Source organism: Rhinoderma darwinii, chromosome 4, assembly GCF_050947455.1.
Source record: "Rhinoderma darwinii isolate aRhiDar2 chromosome 4, aRhiDar2.hap1, whole genome shotgun sequence".
In the NCBI taxonomy this organism is placed as follows: Eukaryota; Metazoa; Chordata; class Amphibia; order Anura; family Rhinodermatidae; genus Rhinoderma; species Rhinoderma darwinii.
Genome location: NC_134690.1, coordinates 29669027 through 29696190, shown reverse-complemented (window position 1 = coordinate 29696190; position 27164 = coordinate 29669027). Strand labels below are relative to the sequence as shown.

General features: G+C 43.5%; 1 protein-coding gene across 2 annotated transcripts in view; it reads left to right on the top strand.

Moving 5' to 3' along the window:
• Nucleotides 1–27164, top strand: part of TNFRSF21 (TNF receptor superfamily member 21) — an 89429-nt gene that overhangs the window by 35581 nt on the left and 26684 nt on the right. The window contains exons 3-4 of one of the 2 annotated variants that reach the window (XM_075860965.1): nt 23–457; nt 13478–13743. In XM_075860965.1, the coding sequence (XP_075717080.1) occupies nt 23–457; nt 13478–13743 (701 nt within the window). The remainder of the gene's footprint in view (nt 1–22; nt 458–13477; nt 13744–27164) is intronic. The other variant, XM_075860966.1, reaches the window with a different exon arrangement.

Here is a 27164-nt window from a genome sequence, read left to right as displayed (position 1 = left end):
TTTTCTTCTCTGTGTCTTGCAGAGCCCACAGATGTTTACAACGATACTGAAAAGAACGAAACAAAATACTTGAACATGACGGAAGATCAGGGCATGGGACACCAACTGCAAACTCCGGACAGAAAGCAAACACCGTTGACAGATGATCAACAGCAACCTGGTGTAAGGGGCGGCGGTGAAGGAATCAAGAACACCATTTATAAGACCACTAGAAGAGGACCTCCTCGCCAGGTCCCCCACCACTTTGACATTAACGAGCACTTACCTTGGATGATTGTACTTTTTCTTCTGCTGGTACTTGTGATCATTGTGGTTTGCAGTGTCAGGAAAAGTTCCCGTACTCTGAAAAAAGGACCAAAACATGATCCGAGTTCCATTGTGGAAAAAGCCGGCTTCAAGAAGTCTACAGCATTGACCCAGAACAGGGAGAAGTGGATCTACTACTGCAATGGGCATGGTGAGTAGTATGATGTTTTGTTTTTGTTGTGTTTTTTTTTTCTTTTTCCTTTGGAGTGGTCTTTGAGGTGTCTCAATAAATTCAACCCCTGTTACCCAAGTGTAAGTTATTGGTGATCCTTTATAGACCCTAGGGCTTCAGATGTTTTCATAGATGCTGCTCATACAATGCTGTAGTCCCATCAGGGATGCACCCATATCTGGGAATATGAAGGTTAGATCCTTCCCAGGTACTGAAACCCTTCCCAGGTACTGATCGTCACTAGTAGCCTTCTACGTCTGGCTTAAGCTGTTTGCTGTTGAGGTCTGTGCCTATAGGAAGGATGAGTACCACGATCTTGTAGACAGTGGGGTCCTTGCCATTGACCATTTTAGCAGGGGGAATCTTCATGTTACCAGGGCATTGTCATGATGTTATGGCTATATAGTGCTATTTTTCCAATTCTGAAATAAAATTTTAGGGCATGGTTGGTTTAGTTTTTGATGACCTTGAGAAACTAGAAGATCACTCCAGGGGACAGTAGCCGGACTCCCGTGAAACATTGCTAAATTTCAAGGCGTAACGGCGATCTACCTCTTGGGACTTGTCCTGCATTGATTCAGATTGATAAAAAATTTAAGAAATCCACAATAAGCCTCAGAAAAAGCTGATTAATAATGCATGCCGAGATGGGTAAAGTCATGACGTGACTGCTTCCAAGCTGTCCTGTAAACCAAGTGACAATCCAACTGTCATGAATCATGTCTGGCAGGGTTTCCATAGCAACCAGATAGTTACTGATTTATATAGGGTTGCCAGGCACGGTGTCCCTAGCAACCAGTCTTTCAGATTACTCATACCTTGAGTCCAGGGCTGAATAGGCCCTGAACTGAGGAAAAAGAAGAAGCATGGAGACTTTGCAGGATTCTCTATTGATAGCCCATTATTTTGGCAAATGTATGAACGGTGGGAGACACCTGATGATGTAGGGTCTTTATTGAAGGAACAATCCAGGCAAATCTAATAATGTGTTCTGTCTAGTACAGGGCCTGCGGGGGGCGGAGCATGATACAGGGATTCAAAGAACACCATAGAGAATCATTGTCATGCTCCACCCCCCTTTAGGCGCTGCACCAGGCATAAAGGTGGCCAAACCTCTTCAATAGCTTTTGGTGAACGCTTGTTTGGCCTACACCTATTCCTCCCGTCCTCCCCTTACACGTGCGCTCTTGGTTCGGCCGAGCGTACTTGTGTTCTCTCTCTATTCCATACTGGAGATTAAGGTTCGTGATCGATTTGGAACAACTGTGTCGGGAGACCGATATATCATTTGCGGAATTACAAGGTGAAGAACAACCGACCGCACACAAGCGGGATTCGGAATTAACCATTTGCATACAGGCTGGGGAAAAGTGGATCCTCCAAAAATATTCTGGACTGCGTTTACAGTAACCATCTCAGCTGTGGAATTGATGTTTTATTTTATATGTACATTTGGGTGTTAAGGATTTCACCTGCTTTTTTTTACCTGTTCCGCTCCGACGCATTTATTGAGTAAAAGAGCCGAGGATTAATATATATTTTCATAGTGCTTGAGTTCTCAATGGGGAGAGGGAATAAGTCTCTGCCAGACACATTAGATGCCCCCCCCCCTCAACATCTGCCAAACGAATGTTCGCCGAACATCTAATACACATTAGATGTTCGGCCGGTCCTGCTGAGATAGGTGGGTACGGCCGACGTAAGGATTATGTGTATGGTTGTTTCCGTTTTGATCGTGGTGTTCCTTTTGAGAAGTGTAATTTATATACGTACATATTTTTGTAATTGAAATCCTTGAAATATATTTTACCAGTTTTGATGAATGAGATGAATTGATATTTTTTTTTCAATATAGGGACAATCTGTATGAAATTCCCACGTTTGGCTGGATCTGCTTGCAGAGAATAATTCTTTGTAAATCTGCTTCTCCCGTTAATTGCCTAACACCATGTGTAATGTAATGTTCATTAGCGAGGTGTGATCACAGCTGGCTGCCAACTCATTTATAATTAATATATTAACCTGGAACGACTGTAAATGTGTAACTGATGACATCATCAGATGACTGAAGTATCCGTTTAACCCACTCCTTGTGCACGTCTATACGTGACATGTTCGTCTTCTCGTACACCCACTTTTACTTACCGTTTTTAGGAGTTTAGAACTATCTACTGGGTGAGTTTAAACATATTTCGATTTCAAGTTCTGAACATGGGTAACCCCAATATTCCAATTCCCCCTATTTAAAGGACCAGGAAGCTGGGATATGAGGAGCTGTTTGGTGGGCTCTCCACATTGGATAACTGCACTATTTTGTGGAGACGCCATTTTGTATGTCAGGAGATGAAAATTTCTGGTGACTACTGTGCGCTCTCCATGTCACCGGCAGGCCCCATGGAAACTACAATGACCATAATGTTTCTCTATTGGGGAAAAGTTGTGACGATCGCTAGAATTCCCTGTGCGCCCTATATAAAAAAAGCGGTAATGCGCAAGCTCGGCCACCGCACCATTCGCTTTTTATGAAGCTGTCGCAGATCGCGCTCAGCAGCCACATAGAAAATAAATGTGGCCAAGCATGCGCAGTACCGCTCCTTTCATATGGGGCGCACAGGGACAGCCAGGTAAGCTCATTCTCAGTATTGTGGGGGTCCTAGCGGTAGGTCCCCCACCTACTGCTAGGACCCCCACAATACTGAAAACGGGGGTGCGGGCGGTAGGTCCCCCACCGATCCCCTATTTATCACCCATCCTGTGGATAGGTGATCAATGTTGATTATGGGAAAACTCATTTAAGGGTTAAAATGCACTTAAGGCACCGGAGTTATGTGCCAACTTTATAAAACAAATCACAGCACTGTGAGGAACAATCACCCCCCTCAGGCACATTCAGCTTAGCGTGCTAGTTAAGCTCTAGGGTGGCAGACACCATATTGGAGGGAAACTATAGAAATAATCTGTGACTATCCAATGACCGATTAAAGTAATTAAATTTTTCCCGATTTTTTTAAAGGGGTATTCTCATCCGACATGGGTGGTATTTTGCTTGCATATGCCAGCAATGTACGATGGGGGGGGGGGAGGGGGGGGTTTGACCTTCGTGGCCTCCACTAGGAAAGCACCACGCAACTTTTTCTCTTGTTGGATCCTTTTGTCCTTATCCATTATACTCAATGGCTGTCTAGAAAATCAGTCGGACCCCCGCCATTTGGATATTGTGGCATTTCCTAGCGATACGCCACTATTGTCTACAAAGACAGGCTCTAAGTCAATGGGAAAATTGGTATGACCGTTGCGCGACTAAACTGGGGCCTACTTATATAACGTGACTTGGTGTTGCACTTGTGTTCAGTCACGCAAATTGCACAGATGATTGTGGATGTAGCCTGAAAACCATAGTGACGGTGCTCATCTATCAACTAATATGCCCCAAATCTATATGTAGGCGGGGGATTTATCAAAACTGGTGCAAAGGAAGCACGGAGCAGTTGCACTTGGCAACCAATCGGATACCGGCTATTAATTTTCCGTGGCTTTTTGGGAAATGACAGCAACAATCTAATTGGCTGCTATGTGCAGTCTTCTGCAGTAGTTTTGATAAATCTCCCTTAGGCCTCATGCTCACGGCCATATTATGTCTGGTACCGAGTCGTAATAGGGCACCCATAGAGGGTATCCCTATATACCTCCCACTTTATATGGCGTCTTTATGGAATTTTTTTTCGGACACAAGGAATATCGTGGCATGCTCCACGACGTATGTACGGGGCTTTTCTACCTCAGTAGCGTTGTGTTTAGGGGAGAATAGCTCTGTAAATACGGACCCTATTCGGCAGCGTATATCGTAGTACGGAGACTCCAGCTCTGCCATGTGAGGCCTAATATAGTTTACTAGGAAATACAAACTTGGACGATTTCAACGCTTGTCTGAATAAGGCCTATGTGACAGACGTTTTTGGCTGCGTGTATTTCTATGGGGCTATTCACACGGCCTTTGTTTTAGCAGACCGTGAAAAAATAGGACGTCCTATTTTTGCGCCATTTTCATGGATCCCTCTTAATCGACTCAAGTCTATTTGGGTTCCGTGAAAACTTGTGCAAATCGGCCGGTCATTAGGCTACTATTATATGGGTCCTTCAAACGAGCGCCGATTTAACCAGACTGCTCGTTGATTGGCGCTCGTTTGCTCCTGTCACATGGAGCAATGATTGGATATGTATGGAGACGGGCGCTTGTTACTACGATCGCTCGTCAATGGCTGGTCGTTGCCCTTATTACACAGGGCAAAATTCGGGAACGAGCGTTTATATGAACGATCGATCATTGGCCCCATGCAGGAAGACGGATAGAATAATTTGTCGCCAAGACCGCCTCAACCGAATGGTTTGCTGTCTCCCTGGTGCCAGGGTTCGGCATGTGGTGGAACGGGTGGACAAATTGCTGGGAGGGGCTGGTGATGATCCAGCTGTCGTGGTCCATGTCGGTACCAACGACAGAATAAATGGTAGGTGGAGGAGCCTTAAGAATAATTTTAAAGAACTAGGCTACAAGCTGAAGGGAAGGACCTCCAAGGTTGTATTCTCAGGAATACTGCCTGTGCCATGCGCATCACAGGAAAGACAGCGGGAGCTTAGGGAGTTAAATGCATGGCTGAAGTCTTGGTGTAGAGGAGAAGGATTTGGGTTCCTAGAGCACTGGGCTGACTTTTCATTGGGGTACAAACTGTATTCTGCAGATGATTTGCACCTAAATGGAAGGGGGTCCGCTGTGCTGGGGGAGAGAATTCTAGCTGGGGTGGCGGAGTTTTTAAACTAGGGCTGAGGAGGGAGGTCAATGTAGAAAAAAAAGGGGTAGCCAGGTTAGAGAGGGGTCAGACTATATTGGTGGGGGGAGAAACAGAATGTGGGGAGAGGACTAGACAACAAGATAAGGAGATCCTTTCGTTACAAAACATCAGTGTAAATAAAAAGGACCGATTAATGTCAAATCACATTTCTGATAATAAAAGTGAAAAACTGACAGGCAAGTTAAAGTGTATGTTCACAAATGCCAGAAGTCTAGCAAGCAAAATGGGGGAGCTGGAGGCCTTGATACTGGAAGAAAATATAGATATAGTTGGTGTTGCTGAAACATGGCTGGACTCTTCACATGACTGGGCTGTAAATCTACAGGGTTTTACACTTTTTCGTAAAGACAGGACAAATAGGAAAGGTGGTGGTGTATGTCTGTATGTGAGAAGTGATATGAAGGCGAGTGTGAAAGAGACAATAGTGGGTGAAGACTGTGAGGAGGTTGAAACCTTGTGGGTGGAACTAGAAAGGGAGGTGATCACTGAAAAAATTACTTTTGGTGTAATCTATAGACCCCCCAATATAACTGAGGAGATGGAAGGTCAGATATATAAACAGATGGAGCGGGCTGCACAGGCGGGTACTGTAGTGATAATGGGAGATTTTAATTTCCGGGATATTAATTGGTGTCATGGTTCGGCTTCAACTGCAAAGGGGAGACATTTCCTCAACCTGTTGCAGGAAAATTTTATGGGCCAGTTTGTGGAAGACCCGACTAGAGGTGAAGCTCTGTTGGATCTGGTCATTTCTAATAATGCAGATCTTGTTGGGAATGTCAATGTTCGTGAAAACCTCGGTAACAGTGATCATAATATAGTTACATTTTACCTATACTGTAAAAAACAAACGCAGGCTGGGAGGGCAAAAACATTTAATTTTAAGAAAGCCAATTTCCCCAGGATGAGGGCGGCAATTCAGGATATAGTCTGGGAAGAACTAATGTCAAATAATGGAACAAATGATAAATGGGAGATTTTCAAATCTACTTTGAGTTATTATAGTGCAAAATTTATTCCTACAGGTAATAAGTATAAACGACTCAAATTAAACCCCACATGGCTTACACCTTCTGTGAAAGGGGCAATACATGACAAAAAAAGGGCATTTAAAAAATACAAATCTGAGGGTACAGCTGTAGCCTTTGTAAAATATAAAGAGCTTAATAAAATCTGTAAAAATGTAATAAAATTAGCAAAAATACAAAATGAAAGGCAGGTGGCCAAGGATAGTAAAACAAATCCTAAAAAATTCTTCAAGCATATAAATGCAAAAAAGCCCAGGTCTGAACATGTAGGACCCCTAGATAATGGTAATGGGGAGTTGATCACAGGGGATCAAGAGAAGGCAGAGTTACTAAATGGGTTCTTTAGCTCTGTATATACAACAGAAGAAAGAGCAGCTGATGTAGCCGGTGCCAGTGCTGTTAATATATCGGCTGATATACTGAATTGGATGAATGTAGAGATGGTCCAAGCTAAATTAAATAAAATAAATGTGCACAAGGCTCCGGGACCAGATGGGTTACACCCTAGAGTTCTTAAAGAGCTTAGTTCAGTTATTTCTGTCCCCCTTTTCATAATATTCAGAGAATCTCTAGTGACTGGTATAGTGCCAAGGGACTGGCGCAGGGCAAATGTGGTGCCTATTTTCAAAAAGGGCTCTAGGTCTTCCCCGGGTAATTATAGACCAGTAAGCTTAACATCCATCGTGGGGAAAATGTTTGAGGGGCTATTGAGGGACTATATACAGGATTATGTGACAATAAATAGCATTATAAGTGACAGCCAGCACGGTTTTACTAAGGACAGAAGTTGTCAAACTAACCTAATCTGTTTTTATGAAGAGGTGAGCAGAAGTCTAGACAGAGGGGCCGCTGTGGATTTAGTGTTTTTAGACTTTGCAAAGGCATTTGACACTGTCCCCCATAGACGCCTAATGGGTAAATTAAGGACTATAGGTTTAGAAAATATAGTTTGTAATTGGATTGAGAATTGGCTCAAGGACCGTATCCAGAGGGTTGTGGTCAATGATTCCTTCTCTGAATGGTCCCCGGTTATAAGTGGTGTACCCCAGGGTTCAGTGCTGGGACCACTATTATTCAACTTATTTATTAATGATATAGAGGAAGGGATTAATAGCACTATTTCTATTTTTGCAGATGACACCAAGCTATGTAATATAGTTCAGTCTATGGAAGATGTTCATGAATTACAGGCAGATTTAAACAAACTAAGTGTTTGGGCGTCCACTTGGCAAATGAAGTTTAATGTAGATAAATGTAAAGTTATGCATCTGGGTACCAACAACCTGCATGCATCATATGTCCTAGGGGGCGCTACACTGGCGGATTCACTTGTTGAGAAGGATCTGGGTGTACTTGTAAATCATAAACTCAATAACAGCATGCAGTGTCAATCAGCTGCTTCAAAGGCCAGCAGGATATTGTCGTGTATTAAAAGAGGCATGGACTCGCGGGACAGGGATGTAATAATGCCACTTTACAAAGCATTAGTGAGGCCTTATCTAGAATATGCAGTTCAGTTCTGGGCTCCAGTTCATAGAAAGGATGCCCTGGAGTTGGAAAAAATACAAAGAAGAGCAACGAAGCTAATAAGGGGCATGGAGAATTTAAGTTATGAGGAAAGATTGAAAGAATTAAACCTATTTAGCCTTGAAAAAAGAAGACTAAGGGGGGACATGATTAACTTATATAAATATATTAATGGCACATACAAAAAATATGGTGAAATCCTGTTCCTTGTAAAACCCCCTCAAAAAACAAGGGGGCACTCCCTCCATCTGGAGAAAAAAAGGTTCAAGCTGCAGAGGCGACAAGGCTTCTTTACAGTGAGAACTGTGAATCTATGGAATAGTCACCGCAGGAGCTGGTCACAGCAGGGACAGTAGATGGCTTTAAAAAAGGGTTAGATAATTTCCTAGAACAAAAAAATATTAGCTCCTATGTGTAGAAATTTTTCCTTCCCTTTTCCCTTCCCTTGGTTGAACTTGATGGACATGTGTCTTTTTTCAGCCGTACTAACTATGTAACTATGTAACTATGTAACATACGGTAGATCCAGGACGAGCCGCGGTACAGGCTCCGCGGGGTGCCGTACGTACAGACCTATCCGCCCATAGACTCAATGCTGATGGGTCAATACTGTAGATCTGATGGAGCATGCCATTCTACCAATCCAACCCGCTTATGGTACGGTAGAGGCCGCTGCACCAGATGGGGGCGCTATTATGTAATATGATTAAAACGGGAGATGTACGGAAGTGTGAATGAGTCCTAAATCGCAAGCGGAGTATCACGGGTTAATGGGCACGGCTGCAGCCTGCCATCTCCGTTCAGGGCTGTTGCTGGAGACGACGTCTATCTGTGTAATCTATTCCACGTAATTGTCCTTGCAGATGGCACTAGTTTGGAAACTGGTAATAGAAGTGCGCAATTTAAAACAAAATATAGAATTCTGTCTGCGGTTACCATGACGCTAGCCGGCATGAAGATTTGGGGAACCTAGTAATGAAGCTGCTGCCAGGGATGTGATGGTTAACCCTTTGCATTACAGCTATTTTCGTTATCCCAGATAGGACAGTGTTTTGAGTCTATTCAGAATTCTTGGCTCTATCTGAATATGAACAGCAGCTGTGTTCATCCTGATCCTTCTTGTTCACGAATAGAATGCTAGTAGCTCAGTGAAGACTGACACTTCCACAGGCAAGGCTGTAGATGAGCAGTAGGAGGACGTTTGCACCCAGTAACAATGTAGATATGCCATTCAGGGCGGTAACACTTAAGGGTACTGTAATGGCTGCTATTAGAAAGAGCCAAGATCCTCGAAAAATGTGTGTTGTGGACCCCTTTCCTTTTTGACTGTACCAAGTGTTTTCCAGTCTCGCATAAAGTCGTATTACTATTTAGTGAAAAGTTCTATGACTTTCTAATGTACATTGTGATTCCATTCTTCTCCATTTTCAAGATCTCTGCTTTCTGTTAATGACGTGAACATTCATTTTTAATATAGAGGCTAGAAGCTGAAAACCAGTAGAGACCTAAGGGCATGTTCACACTGCTTATTTTCAGGCGTTTTTCGGGCCGTAAAATAAAGCCGTTTTTTTCGCTGTAAAAACAGCGTTTCGTTCAGACGGGGCGTTTTTTTTTACGCGGCCGTTTGAAAAAACGGCCCGTAAAAAGAAGTACATGTCACTTCTTGAGCCGTTTTTCATTGGGTAAATAGAAAAACAGCTCCAGACACGGTCTTAAAAAAACGCCTGATGCTTTAAAAACGGCTGAAAATCAGGGGCTGTTTTCCCTTGAAAACCGCTCCCGTATTTTACGCCCGTTTTTAGTTTGCCGTGTGAACGTACCCTTATACTTCTAACAGCTGAGGCTTTGTCGCCGTTGTATCCAGTCTAAACGATCCTCTTTGAGCTAAAGAGCCCGGACTACAGTGCGAGATGTTTCACCTGCACTGACACATTGTAGCAAACTATCGGAACAGGAGAGAGATTTGTGCCACGGTTGTGTTTTAGCTCACAGAGCATCGTCTAAACTAGATACAATTGTAACAATCTCTCAGCTGTGACAAGTATTAGATCGGTGCTGGTTGTCAACCTTTTGGATTTAAAAATGAATGTTTTCCATTCACTGACAGCAAACATACTTTTGTTTAAATTTATCACCTACATCTTGGCCGTGTACTGGGGTTGAATATTAAGCTGAATGGGGCCGGTAATGCCCCTCATTAGCAGAGAACCATGTTGTTTGCCCCCCCCCCCCCCCTCAGGATTTATGATCTGTAATAACTATACCATAAAATTGACTTGTGCCCATCGCCCCCCGGGGCCAGGGCTTTATAAGCGCCCGTGCAGGATGTTGGACGTGTTTGCTGCGTCTCATTAGCTGGGTACATGCGTGGCGTGGATGGAACCGGAATAAACCAGTCGCTCGGTCTTTGGATGTGGGTGTGCATTGCTATTTAGAGGTTACAGACGTTTGGGCCGCGTGATTTACAGCATTTAATCCCAGGAAATTCCCAGAGAAAGTCACTTCAGTGCGTCGCTCTTTCCGCTGAGCTTCTCCCCTTCTATATCGCCTGTACAATAAACACCCCCTTGTCCTCTCACCCCTAAAGGGTGTTTTCCGGCTTCATGTAATCTTTATAATAGACTTTTTTTTTCCTTAGGTTTCCCACCGGTTTCAAGATCTCTGCTTGCTGGCAGTTTAGTTTTACATTGAGGCTAAATATCTAGCCAGATCTATTCCTGCTTACACAGCTGCAGTGTATCGTCTGTCCGATGAGGCCTGATGTGTTGTGGAACCCGTGTGTGCCGCAGTATACCTTTTGTAATAGGGCGTAGGGGTGGAACATGCCACAATTATCATTCTCCGTCTCCACGTCAATGGAAAAACTGTATGAAATGTATAGGCACACCGAGGTATAGTTTGGGTCTATAGATTGCTACGGGTGCCGTTTTCCATACATTACAAATCAATAATGAGGTACGTGAGGGCTGAGTCCCATACAAAAGAGACATTTTTGCTGCTGTGCTGTGCTGTTTAGCTCACCAGATTGCATACACTGTAACAAACCCTCAGCTGTACATTTATAAGGAAAGGCTTTGAGCCTCTGAATGTAAACCAAAAAATTTCTATTCACTTACAGCAAGCAGAAAGTGAGGAATCTAAACGCAAAATGCGTTGCCCAAGGTGGTGGACATTTAAATAAAACTGAGGCGGGTACGGCACGTGATGCGATGTCGGCACGTTGCGAAATTACTGCAGAGCGTTGCACCAACTTTGAATTCGCAGTGTGTTTTGCTGATGAGACTATTACAGATGAGGATCGGGACGAGACTTTTTTTTTCTCTCACATCTTGCTCTGACATTTGTTTTTTTTCCTTCAGGGCGTCACATAAATCAGGCAATTTGGCTGAAACCTTGAATGAGTTTCAGTCCAGATACTTCCAGCAGCCGCATCATCTGATAGATGAGGTTTCTGCGTACCGGGATTCTGTATGTTTTATGTCCTTTCCCAGAAGCGACTTCCGACCTTGTATTAAACCCAGAGAACACAGACTGTCTCTGAGGATACCCAATAAATAAATCTACTATAATCAGGAGCTAACTCGGGGGTGGGTCGGGAGGACCCTGATCAGTTAGAGATGACCGTAAGGTCCGGCCCAGGAGGACTGCAAACATCCAATGGACGACCATTAATGCCGTAATCTCCCGACCATTCACTGTCAACGCCATGACCGCCGATAACCGGCCAGAATGAAGAATTCTGTAAGCTAAAAAATATTAATGTGGAATTGATCTTATTGTTTTGTACTAGACCGGGAAAACGGAACTGGTTTTAGTAAGGCTGGGCTCCCATGTAGCGTAAATGCTGCAGAATATTTGAACACCTCATCTACACGCCGCGGTTCGGTTTTTAAATTCGCAGCGTGTTTTTTCGATTTATGCTGCAGAAACGTTGCTCTTTTGTTGCAGGTTTTCCATATTGAATACAATGGGAAGGTTAAACCCGCAAATGTTGCAATTTTTGCGTCAAACGCTGCGGTAGGCTTTTTTTTTTTATAGAGGATTCATTCCCTTTAAAGGGGTTTGCCCATCTGGGACAGGATATGCCGTAAATATAAGATAGATGCAGGTACCACCTCTGGGTCCCGCACCTATCTCTAGAACGGGGTCCCCTAAACCCAGTTCTATATTTCTCAGTTCCCGCTGCCTCCCGGCCACTTACTGATTACATGGTCGGAAATTATGGAAACCGTGTAGCTCGCATGCCGTAAGCCCCATAGAGCTGAATAGTAGTTACGGAAACCGCGTAGCTCGGTGAGCTAGGCTGTTTTCCTGATGACACGATCGGAAATTACAAAGTCGCCCGGGAGGCATCGGGAACCGAGAAAGGTGGAACAGGGTTTACAGGGCTCCGTTCTAGAGACAGGTGCGGGTCGCAGGGGTGGGATTCGCATCTATCTGACATTTATGGCATGTCCTGTGGATATGCCATAAATGTCCCTGATGGGCAGACCCCTTTAAGTAGCCATATTCCTTTTATGCTTTTGGTTTTTAATCGGGATCGGGTCCAGTTTTACAATGCTCAGCATCTCTGTCGTCTATAAAGTTCATTCTCTCCTTTTGGAAATAATTCCTAACGGTCATAAAACACGCCGATGCCGCATTGTACCACTTTTAGCCGCACTCCGGTTTAATTGAAGCCAATTGTTCTTTGTTCTTTGCAGCAGGAAGGCTCAGGGAGCCTCAGGACTGATGGCCAGTCACATTCTCTGACATGAAAGGCCGATCCCCTCGATATTCGGCTGGTGTTTCACTCCAGGCCTCGGGGGTCTACGAAGAGGTTGGATTTTTAGGATGTTGCTTATTAATCACAATTGTGTTTGCGAGAAGAACTCTGGAGCTTTATCGATTGCAATGCAATTTTTTTTTTTTTTCTATTTTTATTTAAAGGGAATTTAGTCTTTGGAACAGATTCCAGTTTGCAGATGCAAAGATAGCAGAGCCTTCCATATACACTTTGTTAGGCAGAGCAGCAGCCAACAGACTGGTGGGGGACCCACCGATTTAAGCTAGACTTAAACGCCGATTTGTAGCGAACTCCCCAAACGAAAGACTGAGAAGTAGTGTCGTGCGTAAGCAAAGGATCAGGGCAGGCAACGTACGTAAGTAAAATCGGGGTTCAAGCCAAGTCAAACCAGATTGACTTATTGCTCAGGCACTGGGAGAGTCCAAAGGAGGCTTAATATTTGCTGCATGCTGGCCCTTTAAGAGACCAGGTGAAGTGCGTAAGCTACGCAGCGGGAAACAGGTACTGAGAAGCGAGACGGAACATCAGGTACTATAAGCGGCCGTTGGACTGTTCATGTTCAGTGTGCCGCTAATACAAATCAAGGGGTGTATAATTTTTTTTTTTTTATAGTTGAAAGCGTATATCTTATTCCTGCGGGGGTGGGGCCTGACTAAGAGGGTGTGATTTTGTTTAACCCCTATGGGCAATGTCTAAGATCCCCTCTGGAGCACAAATGGTTTCCATTGAGTGGCATTATCCGGATATTACTGCATGTCATGATCCATCTATGGTGACCACCAGGCTGACCGTCTTTTGGTTCTTCTTGCAGGTATCGACATTCTGAAGTTGGTGGCAGCTCAGGTTGGCAGCCAGTGGCAAGACATCTATCAATTCCTTTGCAATGCCAATGAGCACGAGGTGGCAGCATTTTCCAATGGCTACACAGCAGATCATGAGCGAGCCTATGCAGCCTTACAACACTGGACTATACGGGGGCCGGAAGCCAGCCTGGCCAAGCTCATCAGTGCTTTACGTCAGCACCGACGCAATGACGTGGTGGAGAAGATCCGTGGCCTCATGGAGGATACAGTGCAGGTACCGGCCGCTTCTTCTCCAATAAGCATACTTACTATTGTTCATGTTCAGACTTTTTTTATAAACTACACACTTGCCTCACCAAAAAGTCACTTTTCCTAATGGTTGTGTTCCCATGGTGTCAAGATGTTGACCCCAACCAATCACCACTTCTGCGTTTCTCCCTGAAATGACTGTGACCCTTAAGCCATACAGTAAATGACCTTAAAATAGTCCAACTTGCCACTTGTTGCTTTGTGGCAAACAATCACTTTGCCGAATTTTAGGACCATGGAGAAGGCATGTATGGTTTTTTCTCTTTGGATTGCCGCTCTTTCTTCATCGATACAGATTCTGACTCTCCATGTATAAATAGTGGGTTGCGTGATACAGTGTCACGTGGTTTTCTGAATGGTGTCCTCACATGAATAGCACCTCATGGTCCCGTTATAGCACATTCATGGACGGATCTGATCTTTCCTTTACTGAACAGCTCCTGAATGGCTTGACGCTGAGCTCTTGACGTTAGATGGTTGCCGGCTGCTAGAGCTGTCGGGTTTGTCACATGCTGTATGTGTATGGTGGGGACAGGATCATTGCTCTGTATTAAACCAACGGAGAACCTTCGTCTTACCAGGTTTATAAAAAAAAAAAAGCACTCAACATATGAAGAACGGGCATGGTCAAGTTATAAAATGTATTCATGACATGCGCCATTTTTTATGTTCATGGTTTAAGGCCAGCTGCATTTCAGTTCTGCTGACTTCTTGTTTCTACTCACTCAGAATTACCAGCTTGATCAGTGTCTGTGTATGCTGGGAAGATTATGCAGTAAACCGGCGTAGAAATCTGATAGGCCCCATGCACACGAAGGTGCTTTTGCGGCCACAATTCCCCCGAAAATCCACGGGAGAATTGCGGCCCCATTCATTCCTATAGAGTAGTTCAACTATTTATGTCGATTTGTCTACATGTCGTAGGTGAAAGTTATGGTTAAAAGAGGACCTGTCATGGAGGCACAACTATAGGGAGTTTTCCCATTCGATCAACTTACGGCATATCTGTAGGATAAGCCATAACTTGCCGATTATGGGGATCCAAGGGATCACTAGAGCAGGGGCTTTTGCCCCATTCATTCATCTCATCAGGAGCCGCGGCACTGTGCGTTCTAAGCATCGGTAGGACTACCGGCAGTTGGACCTCCGCCAATCGGCAAGGTACGGCATATCCTAGTTATGTGCTATATAATTTTTGGACTGGGAAACTCCCTTTAACACCACAACTGCTGTTTCTGCTATAAAATTAATTTATGCTTGGGGCAACTCTAACTGAAGGGAACCCTGTATGTGTTAACCATTTGGGGGATAACTTTTATAAGATTAATATTGTGCAGTTTTACGAGCGGGTAGAATATTGTAGGAGCTTTCGGTCTTAAGGGGGCATAGTGGAAGTGGAGGAGAGATGATGCCCTTGGTTATATATGCAGAATAAGTGATTTCTTACTATGATTTACATCAACTTTTGGCATTTAATACTCTCTGAATGTTCTCCAATAACTTATGTTGCCGGTGGTCAGTGGATCTGCCTTTTTTTTTTAAAGTAATTGTAGCTTTATGGAAAGCAGAATCTTTGTTGAATAAGCCAAGTGACGCCAGTAGGGAGATTATAGTTCAAATTATACTAAAAATGGATCCCGGTCCAAAGGGGATTCTTAACCAAATCAGGCCCTTCCACTTGAGGCACAAATGACCAGACTAAAGACTTACTTGAGACCCAGCAAATTGGAGAAGACCATTCTGGTTAGAAGAGTGGAACGCCAATGAATACCATCACACAATGAACAGTTTCAGGAGAGGCCTGAAGACCCAAGCAGAAGTCCAGATATTCTGGAGAAACACTAGTTGTATGGACCCCAGATATTGTAGAATAGTTGGACATTTGTCTTCTTAAAAAGAAAGGTCTTCTGCAAGATATTGTAATGATTTATTCCATTGTGCATATACTGTAGCTGTTACAGGCTATTGAGACATCATATGTGCAATGTGGCTCTATGACTTAAAGGGGTTCTCTACTTTCGACAATCCCTACTGTTAGAAGGATCCTTGACAATGACCTGATCATTAATGGTCTCCCTGCTGGGACCTCCAGCGATCAGCTGTAATCTGTTAGAAGACTGTCAGGAAGTGTTCAATTCCCCTGCACTGCCACCACGGGGAAAATTAAGCATTACACAGTGCCCATTCATATAAATGGGTTGCCTGTATAATGCAGGACAGGACTGGTCCTCCAGAGCAAGAGACACTTTGTAACCACTCTGGCCAAGAGATGACAATCCTGAACAGAGGACCCCTTATATTAACCCTATTTACCGAATAGGGTATATGAAATTGTATTGTCTAAACTAGACACGCTTGGGGATCAATCTGTAGGTTTATCTTGTGTTTTAGTATGTGGAACCAAAAAGCTTTCCACCGATAGTCTATGAAGTATAGCATTTTTTTTCTTAAAGAGAGACTATCCCTTTTTGAAAGCCGGCCTGGCAATCCGCTCGTTTTGGAGCCTCGGCAATCAGACTTGATCCTTAGGGGGAAGTTGCAGCCAGCCATGGATTTCCCATGTAGTGGCCACTGTAATATATGTGCGGGGCTGGGTTCGCCAGAGAAGGAGCCACTGATACTTTGTGGCTCTCGCTCATAGAGGGGGGACCTGAGTGGGGAAACCTTCTTTGACTTTTATATGCCCTAATCTAGCAGATGAAAAGGGTTCGTTCTAGTAAAGCCACTTTGCCTATGAGTCACAATATTTCCTTATGGGGGAAAATGAATTTCGCGACTTTATTACCCACATGGAAACCTAACATGGTCACTGTATTTCTGTGATTTTTGGGTTCAGTTGGAAGTGACGGAATTATAAAACATGTTGTAATTTGAGATTAATTCCAATTCCCAGTTAGTGTGTTCAACAGAGAGTATATCTTTATAGGCAGCGGGTGCTTTTGCCCCAGGATGCCCATCGTGAAGTAGACCCTCTTTTTGGCTAAACCCATGGGCCCTACTTCTCATTGTACCCCTCCGACATTAATATTGATCTGCGTATGATATATTCGCCTGTATTTGTGGAATATACTGATGGTGGCAGCAGTAAATACATAACCTCAGTCCATTACATACATCTCTGACTTTGACGTTACACATTTGACTTCCTTTGCATCACCTGGTGGCCAAAAATTCCAGTTTAGTTTTCCAGACTTGTCCGCAGCTGCCAGAAGCCGGATCATTTTTATAAAGGGCATGTTGTGGCCCCGAGCATCTCCTTCATGCTGCGTTTCACTTATCAACCATGACAAGGCCGCTGGGTCATGTCTTCGAGGAGACGTTGAGGGCTCAAAGTCTTGACGCGGAGTTAACACACTGAGAACTACGGTGTCAGATGTCCGTGATAAAAGTTATTGAACATATCTGGAGATGACTCGTAGACCAAAAATGTCCTTTCTGTGTTAAGAACTTTCCTACTTTATAATGTTTCCGGGGTCTATTTGCCAATTCTATAAATAACAAAAGTTTTTGGGCCATATACTGCTTACCAGATTTGTTTCCAATAGAGGACTCCGGATGGGTTTACATGGGTTGGGGGTCTTCATTCTCCTGAGGTTCTCATGGCCACTGTGCTTAGTAAGAGGAAGGTCCCAGCTCAAGTTTGCCCCATTGTTGGGAATCTATGTAAAAAAGCAAAAGGCTCAATATCCCAAGGGTCACTTGTAGGATGGGGTGAACCTATTGCTCAATCTATGGGGCTTCCTGGAAACGAGCTTTGTGTTAATGTTATCTGATACTGGAATAGGGTTAGCAAATCAAAAATGTATTTTATTTTTTGGGACCCTACAGACCCACTAAATTGAGAAAATCCTTGACCACCATGTAACAATCACAGCCCTGCATTGTAAGGGCCACAATAAACCTCTCATATCTCCGCTTCCTACTCTCCGGGCTGGGAGTGTGGTCTCGTGGGGAAGAAGAACATTGGGGTTAAGTGATGTCACTCCTGAATTTTTTTTAGATTTTGAGATTACTCAAGCCTGACTGGTTGCTATTGACACATTACCGGACACCCCCGTTTAGTTGTTGGGCAGCGTATCCATAGCAACCAGACTGACATGTTGCTGACAGCAGAGAAAGGGAAAAGCAGCTGGGCAGTGGTCACGCCATGTCGTTCTCCATCGCTGATTCTTCTAGACATGAATTTAGGAGGAGCGCATAGAAGACCAGGCCTATGTCCTAATACTTAGTTATGTGTGGGATCTGGTCATTCACTGTTAGAAGCGTCAGGGATGAGGCTCGTGTGACCTCTAGGAATAAGCCGGGGAGGTTAAATTACAGTGTATTGGGAAATCGGAGCGCACAACATCACCCATTCATTATTCAAGGCAACGAGAGGAGGGCGCTGCGCTCAGCACATCTCCACTCCCTGCTAAAGCAGAGCGGAAACTATGATGTCAGGGCAGATCGGGATCCGGGACCCATTATAATAATGTATTAACACTTCCAGTGCCAGAGCAGATGCTGTCAGGGTAGATAGTTACTGTTGTATCCGAGACCAACTCTGATAATACATTAACCCTTTCCGTTCCAGAGCAATGTTGACTTTGAAACATGGCAGGGAAACTGCATTTAAAAAATGATTACGATTTTTACATACCGTGATTTAAAAAAAGTATTCCGGATTCAGCAAAAGTACAGTTTTTTTTTTTTTTTTTGGGGGTATAAGTTAAACAATTTTCCAATATACTTTGTGTATTAATTCCTCATAGTTTTCAGGATCTCTGCTTACTGTTATTCAGTAGGAACTTTTATTATTTCCAGTGGATGAAGATCTGTCCTAGTCACGTGATGGACACACAGGTGCGTGGCTCGTTACAAGACACATCTCTGATGACAGTACGGTTTCATCCACTGGAATTAAGCACTTGAATGAAAGCAAGCAGAGCTCTTGAATACTGGGAAGATTTTATTTGCTGAAACCGAAAAACTCAAAAATGTAACCCTATAGAAGCAGAATATTTCCTATAGACAGGGGTGTACATAGGGGGAGAGGGGGCTCCATGACCAGCGACTGCAACCAGCTGATCGCCACTAGTCTGGCTTCTGATACCCCCAAAAGAGGAGCCATATATTTCCCCTGCATGGGCCACCATGTATTATATAAATGTGTTAGAAGAGATGCCCTTTTATTAGTGGCTCTTCCCTATGGTTAAAATGGACGCTCATCTACCCCCCCTCCCCCTATGATGTCCATATGCCCTAATATATTGTATATTGTCCTTCAGCTCCTCTTCAGGGAAGCATTTACTCCTCCAATCTTATAACCATTGTTTTATACGGGGTCAATAAGGTTTTGCACATTGTCTGTTGGGAAACCTCCACGATAAGAGATAAAAACCCCAAAAGCAGTTGAGACCCAACCTCAAGTTGATCCTACTGGGAGTTGTAGTTCAACCATTGTGAGTTAGGGGGTTTCACAGGTCAAAGTTTTGGGTCGGAAACGTATAGTCGGACCAGGTCTTGAGGACTCTTCGCTTCATTGTAGCGGTAAAAAGGAAGGGACGACCTGCTCCTCTCTCATGTAGATGGAATTGCTGTTTTTTTTACACCTTGCAACGTCTCCTGGAAGCCGAGCAATGGCTCCAGGCATCGGGTGTGATGTTTACGGAGCAGACGGTGAAGATCTCGATCTATAAATAACCAAGTCCAATCCACATGATTGTAAACACACAGCGGAAGATTGTGAATTGAAGCGTTCAGCCGGATCCTAAATCACTGCTCTCATGGCATGCAAGTCCTAATAGAAGATACTTGGCACCGATCTACACCTGGTGGTGGCAATGAGGCTCAACTCTACGACTCATTAGTCACCAGCCACTGAACATCATAAAGGGGCCCGGAGACCACGGAAGGAGCTTTTTGATCAACAAAAATTAAAGGGGCTGTCAGGATTTTTAAAATTTTATCTAGCCCTCTTATTCCTGTTTAAAAAACGTCATCCTTCCCTACAGCGCCCGCTGACCTGGCAGTGGCACGAACGTCTATACATCCCAATCCCCCCTGTTCATAGCACATAGTGTGACACCTCTGCAGCCGCGTCATTTACGGTCAACCCCAGATAACCCCATTCATATGGCAGCCAACATGGCAAACAATTGAAGATCCTGGCACCCCAGACAGCGGAAGCCATAACCAGACAGAGATTTTCCCTGGCGTTCCCCCTAAAGGGGTTATGTAGTATTACATGGTGGCCATTAAGGTCAATATCGCCAAAGCTGACTCATAGTGGGGGTCTCGAGCAGGGGACCCCCCTTTATTGAATTCATTTGTCCTAATAGGGCATATGGACAGGGTTTTTTTTTTTTATGAAACCACCCCATTCAAGCAGCCGTAGATGTGTATTAGACGTAGTGCGCCCAAAAATGTTCTTTCCCTCTGCTGTTCTGTGTGTGCGGGCTAATCTTATTGTGATGCAAAAGCTGTGCTGTGTGCGCTCACCAGCTCCCCCTCCCCTCTCACAGCATGCTGTCTCACACACTGTGTAAGAGATACTGCAGCTGCATCCCCCTTCTACCCTCTCCTCCCTGCCTTCTATTTACTGTATTACACTAGACCGGCTTTTGGGGGGACTGAGCAGGTTTCTGAACGCTTACAAAGGGCCTGCAGATTTTCAGTAACTGAAATCCAAAGGGGCTTCATCTCCCTATAGATCCCTTTCATTCTGTAAATCCGTGGTAGTCCGAGATCACACTTCACCACGTGTAGCTACGACATAGCAGAAGATCATTTTGATTGTGTTTATAAAGGAATTAAGGTATTTCCCTCTGTGTATGTCCGAGTATATACTGTATATGGGGTGTGTATACATAGACACAGGGTGAGTCCAAATTTAGGAACCACCCACGCCGGTCTTATTACCATTCTAGACGGTGGCTTTGAATATGGTGTGTGTGTGTCTGTATATAATAAAATATAACATAATTAGTAGATACGATGTTTATGGGATGCTGGTTAATCTTGTGGAGCGCTGTGTCATCTGTAAACACTCTTCTGGATGGTTCTCTTTCCCCGGGCTTGTCTGCTCGGGCCGGATGAGGTGTGGATGTTATGTGTTCTCAGATCTCCGGTGATATAAACATAGATTCTGCAATATTATTATTACGAGCTTGTAGTTCGCATGGGTCAGCTAGGATGGCGGCAGTAAAGTGGTTACACATATCGAGTCTAGTGTGGGGTGTACGTTGTTTACAGCTAATGAGAAGTATACGGGGTGACTGCGTTCTATATTGGTAATAATACACCGAAATTTATCAAGAAACATGACACGTGCAAAAAAAATAAATATATATATATATATATATATATATATATTCAGTCTTCTACAAATACGCAGCCAGTGCGGCCGCTGAGCACAGTGATGTCATCAAGGTAGAAAAAAAGTAAAACTTTATAAATGAATACGTTTTATAGTGCATAGGGATCTTACACGGTATGATGTCGTCATGTATGGAATGACCTCATTAAGTGGTATCTTAACACGACTTGTGTGGCGCAGTAGTCAGGCTGGTTTAGCTTTTATGCCAGCACACTGTAGCCGCCAGCTATACCTCCTTGTATATTATTATAGTTCGCATGGTTTCGCTTTTACACCGGCGTCCTGTAGCCGCCAGCTATACCACCATGTTCTGTATTGTTATAGTTGTGGGGCACAGCAGTCAGTCAGGTTTAGCTTTTACACCGGCGCCCTGTAGCCTCCAGCTATACCCACACGTTATGTATTATTTTAGTTGTTGGGCACGGCAGGTTGGCAGGAGGAGTTCTAGTTCCTGTGTATTCAGAGCTTGTGCTGTTTAAACATTGACTCTGCCCCGCTGGGCTCATGACCCAGAATCACCTTGACTGCCAGGCGCACATTGTCACCTATTGTACAGCGGAGGTCGTGAGCCGCAGCCTTCACAATAATAATAAGGAACAAACAAAATCCCTTCTAGCTTCTTACTTTGGGCTCCTACATTGCCGGAAATCTTATTGATGGAGGAAGACGGCGCTGGGATGCGGCACGTGTCATGCACAAAGAAACGTTCCCGTTCTGCTCTTTTCTGCACGATTGGAATGAAAACAATGTCGGCCTTTAACCCCTTCAGGACTGAGCCTGTTTTGGCCTTCAGGACGAAGCCGATTTTTCAAATCTGACATGTGTCACTTTATGTGGTAATAACTCCGGAATGCTTTTACCTATCCAAGCGATTCTGAGATTGTTTTCTCGTGACATATTGTACTTTATGTTAGTGTTGAATTTGGTTGATAAATTCAATATTTATTTGTAAAAAACACCAAGATTTGGAGAAAATTTGCAAAAATTAGCATTTTTCTCAATTTAAATGTATCTGCTTGTAAATCAGATAGTAATACCACACAAAATAGTTACTAGTTAACATCCCCCATATGTCTACTTTATGTTGGCATCGTTTTTTGAACATTCTTTTATTTTTTTAGGACGTTACAAGGCTTAGATCTTTAGCAGCGATTTCTCATATTTTCAAGAAAATTTCAAAAGGCGATTTTTACAAGGACCAATTCAGTTCTGAAGTGGCATTGAGGGCCTTATATATTAGAAAGTCCCCATAAATCACCCCATTTTGAAAACTGCACCCCTCAAAGTATTCAAAACAGCATTCAGAAAGTGTATTAACCCTTTAGGCGTTTCACAGGAATTAAAGCAAAGTAGAGGTGAAAGTTACAAATTTCATTTTTTTTTTACAAAATTCATTTGTAATACATTTTTTTCTATACCACAGGAGGTTTTACCCGAGAAATTTAACTTATTATTTATTGCCCAGTTTCTGCAGTTTTTAGAAATACCCCACATGTGGCCCTAGTGCGGTCATGAACTGAAACACCGGCCTCAGAAGCAAAGGAGCACCTAGTGGATTTTGGGGCCTCCTTTTTTTTAGCATATATTTTAGGTACCATGTCAGGTTTGAAGAGGTCTTGTGGGGCCAAAACAATAAAGACCCCCAAAAGTGACCTCATTTTGGAAACTACACCCCTCAGGGAATTTATCTAGGGGTATAATTAGCATTTTGAACCCACAGTTTTTTTGCTAAATTTATTTGAATTAGTTTGTGAAGGTGAAAATCTACTTTTTTTCTGAAAAAACGTAGAAATTTGTAATTTTTTCAAGGAATAAAAGAGAAAAAACACCCCAACATATGTAAAGCAATTTCTCCTGATTATAGCAATACCCCATATGTGGTAATAAACTGCTGTTTGGACCCACAGCAGGACTCAGAAGAGAAGGAGCACCATTTGGATTTTGAAATTCTGATTTTGCTGGTATAGTTTTCAGTGCCATGTCGCGTTTGAATTGCACTGGAGGGAACAAAATAGTGGAAACCCCCGGAAAGTGACCCCATTTTGGAAACTACACTCATCAAGGAATTTTTCTAGGGGTAAAGTTAGCATTTTGACCCCACGGTTGTTTTGCTGAATTCATTGGAATTATTCTGTAAAGGTAAAAATCTACTTTTTTTCTGAAAAAAGGTAGCCATTTTTAATTTTTACGAGGAATAAAGGCGAAAAAGCACCCCAACATTTGTACAACAATTTCTCCCGATTACGTAAATACGCCATATGTGGTAATAATGTGCTGTTTGGACCCACAGCGGGGCTTAGAAGGCAAGGAGCGCTATTTGGCTTTTGGAGCTCAAATTTAGCTGAAATGGTTTTTGGGTGCCATGTCGCATTTGCAAAGCCCCTGAGAGGCCAAAACAGTGGAAACCCCCCAAAAGTGGAAATTACACCACTTAAAGAATCTATCTAGGGATATAGTGGGAATTTAGACCCCACAAGTCTTTTGCAGGATTTATTAGAATTGGGCCATGAAAAATTAATATCAACATTTCTTCCACTAAAATGTTGCATTTTTTTAAATTTTACAAAGGATAAAGGGGGTAAAAGCACCCCAACATTTGTAAAGCAATTTCTCCCGAGTACGGCAATACCGCACATGTGGTCATAAATGGTTTTTCATTAGAAAGTAATTAACCCTTTCTGGACTGATCCATTTTTTTCTTTTCCTTTTTAGTTTTTTCCTCCCCGCGTTCCAAGAGCCACAACTTTTTTATTTTTCAGTCAATAGAGCGGTATGAGGGCTTATTTATTGAGGGACGAGCGGTCGTTTTTATTGGTACCATTTTTTGGTACATACAACTTTTTGAGCACTTTTTATTACATTTTTAGCTAGAGTCAAGGTGACCAAAAAAACAGCGATTTTGCAGTTTTAAATTCTTTATTTTTCACGTGAGACGCTCCATACATCACCCCCCACACTACGACATGCTATGTCATGGTGCGCGCAGGGGTTAATGGGCAGCGCATGGTGCGGAGTGAAAATTACAATTTTCCACTCATATGCCATTTTAGTGCACTATATGTTATGCCCAGTTTGTGCCACTGAAGACAAATACCTCATAAAATATTAAGCGGGTTCTCCTGGGTATGGCGATGCCATATCTGTGGACGTAAACTGCTGCTTGGGCACGCTGCAGGGCTCAGAAGGGAGGGACGCCATTTGGCTTTTGGGGCGCAGATGTAGCTTGGTAGTTGTTCTGTTTGGGGTTTTACTGGTGTTTCAGTTTGTAATGTGGGGGCATATGTTATCTGTGCGGGGTACATCAGGGTACATGTTATCTGTGCGGAGTACATCAGGGTATATGTTATCTGTGCGGAGTACATCAGGGTATATGTAATATGTGAGGAGTACATCAGGGTATATGTAAGCTGTGAGGAGTACATCAGGGTATATGTAAGCTGTGCGGAGTACATCAGGGTATATGTAATCTGTGCGGAGTATATCAGGGGTATATGTAAGCTGTGCGGAGTACATCAGGGTATATGTAAGCTGTGAGGAGTACATCAGTGTATATGTAAGCTGTGCGGGTACATCAGGGTATATGTAATCTGTGCGGAGTACATCAGGGTATATGTAAGCTGTGCGGAGTACATCAGGGTATATGTAAGCTGTGCAGAGTACATCAGGGTATATGTAAGCTGGGCGGAGTACATCAGAGTATATGTAAGCTGGGCGGAGTACATCAGGGCATAAGTAAGCTGTGCGGAGTACATCAGGGTATATGTAACATGTGCGGAGTGCATCATGGTATATGTAATATGTGAGGAGTACATCAGGGTATATGTAATATGTGTGGAGTACATCAGGGTATATGTAAGCTGTGCGGAGTGCATCAGGGTATATGTAAGCTGGGCAGAGTACATCAGGGTATATGTAAGCTGTGCGGAGTACATCAGGGTATATGTTATCTGTGCGGAGTACATCAGGGTATATGTAAGCTGTGCAGAGTACATCAGGGTATATGTAAGCTGTGCAGAGTACATCAGGGTATATGTAAGCTGTGAGGAGTACATCAGGGTATATGTAAGCTGTGCGGAGTACATCAGGGTACATGTTATCTGTGCGGAGTACATCAGGGTATATGTTATCTGTGCGGGGTACATCAGGGTATATGTTATCTGTGCGGGGTACATCAGGGTATAATAAGAGGGTATAATAATGCAGTAAATAAATAATAATCCGCAGATATGTGGCCGGTGTCGCACTGATAAATGGCGCCCGATCTTATCCGCTTTTGGACACTGCACATTTTGCATCGCCATATTCTGAGAGCCAGAACGGTTTTATTTTTTCTCCACCGGAGCCGTGTGAGGGTTTATTCTTTGCGGGACAATCTGTAGGTTTTCATTGGTACCATTTTGGGGTACCAGAAATTTTTTGGATCACGTTTTATTCCATTTTTTGGCAAGCAAGGTGACCAAAAACCATCAATTCTGACAATGTTTTTTATTCTTTTTTTTTATGGCCTTCACCCTGGGCTATAAATGACCATTTTACTTTATTCTGCGGGTCGGTACGATTACGGCGATACCAGATTATATAATTTTTTTATGTTTTGCAGCGTTTGTGCAATAAAATCACTTATTTATAAAATAAATACATTTTTGTGTCACCATATTCTGAGAGCCATAGCGTTTTTAGTTTTCAGTCAAAAAAGCGCTGTAAGGGCTTGTTTTTTGCGGGACGGGATGTAGTTTGTATTGGTACCATTTTGGCGTACGTGCGACTTTTTGATCACTTTTTATTGTATATTTTGGGAGGGTTGGTAACCCAAAAATTGTGATTCGGGCACTGTTTTTCGTTTATTTTTTTCGCGGTGTTTACCGTGCGGGAAAAATAATATTACAGTTTTATAGTTGGGGTCGTTACGAACGCGGCGATACCAAATATGTGTACTTTTTTTTAGCGTGTTAATTTTTTTCCTATAATAAAAGACTTATTATAGGAAAAAAAGCATTCTTTGTTTATGTCACTTCTAACTTTTATTTTTACACTTTTTAAAAACATTTTTATTATGTTTTTTTTACTTTTTTTACTTGTCCCACTAGGGGACACTTAGACTGGCAGCTCTGATCGCTGCTGGAGTACATTACACTACACACGTAGTGTAATGTGTTCTAACTGTCATTGTGACGTAACTGTCACACTGACAGGAAGCATCGGAGGACCGGCCGGAGGCTGATCCTCCGAGGCTTCCGTACATGGCAACCCGGAGGTCATTGTCTGGCCTCTGGTTGCCATGATAAGGATCGCCAGCCCCCGCAAATACATGTGGGGGGCTGCCGATCCGCTGTAAACCTCTTCGATGTGGTGATCGCAATCGACCACCGCATCGAAGGGGTTAATTGCCGATTTCAGCGGCGACAGGCCGCTGATCGGCAACGGGGAGAGCAGGGCTGACGCCCTGCACAGTTAACCGCCGCTGCGGTGTAGCGCCGCGCGGCGGTTAACTGTTAAAGCGCGGACGTAACTGTACGCCCAGGTGCGCGAAGTTACTGCTCACCTGGACGTACAGTTACGTCCAGGTGCGGGAAGGGGTTAAGAATGAAATCTACATGTTGTGTTCTGTGCCAGCGAGCGAATAATAGATACCGGAGTGAACCATCTCCGCTCTGCACACTGCGCCCATTATTGTGTCTCTCTCGACTCTCCTGCCGTTGGTTCTGTTATAAGATCACACAGTATAAGGTGGGAGAGGGAATAAAGCACGGACATGGCGGACGCCCACTTGTTATCCGTCTTCCTTGTATTAATGGCCATTACGTTTTTGTTTTTTTGGTTTTAGGCTCATTTCACACAGGCCTACATTCGACATAATCATAGGCCCCGTTCACTCAACCAGAGTCTCTTGTCATACGCCGGGCCGGTATATGTGTGTATTTTTTTTTCTGGGCTGAATAGCATAGTAGACTACGCTCTCCTATACAGAGGAATACAGTAAAAAAAACAAAGCACACCGGGGTATACAGATGTTGTAATCCGTATTTTTT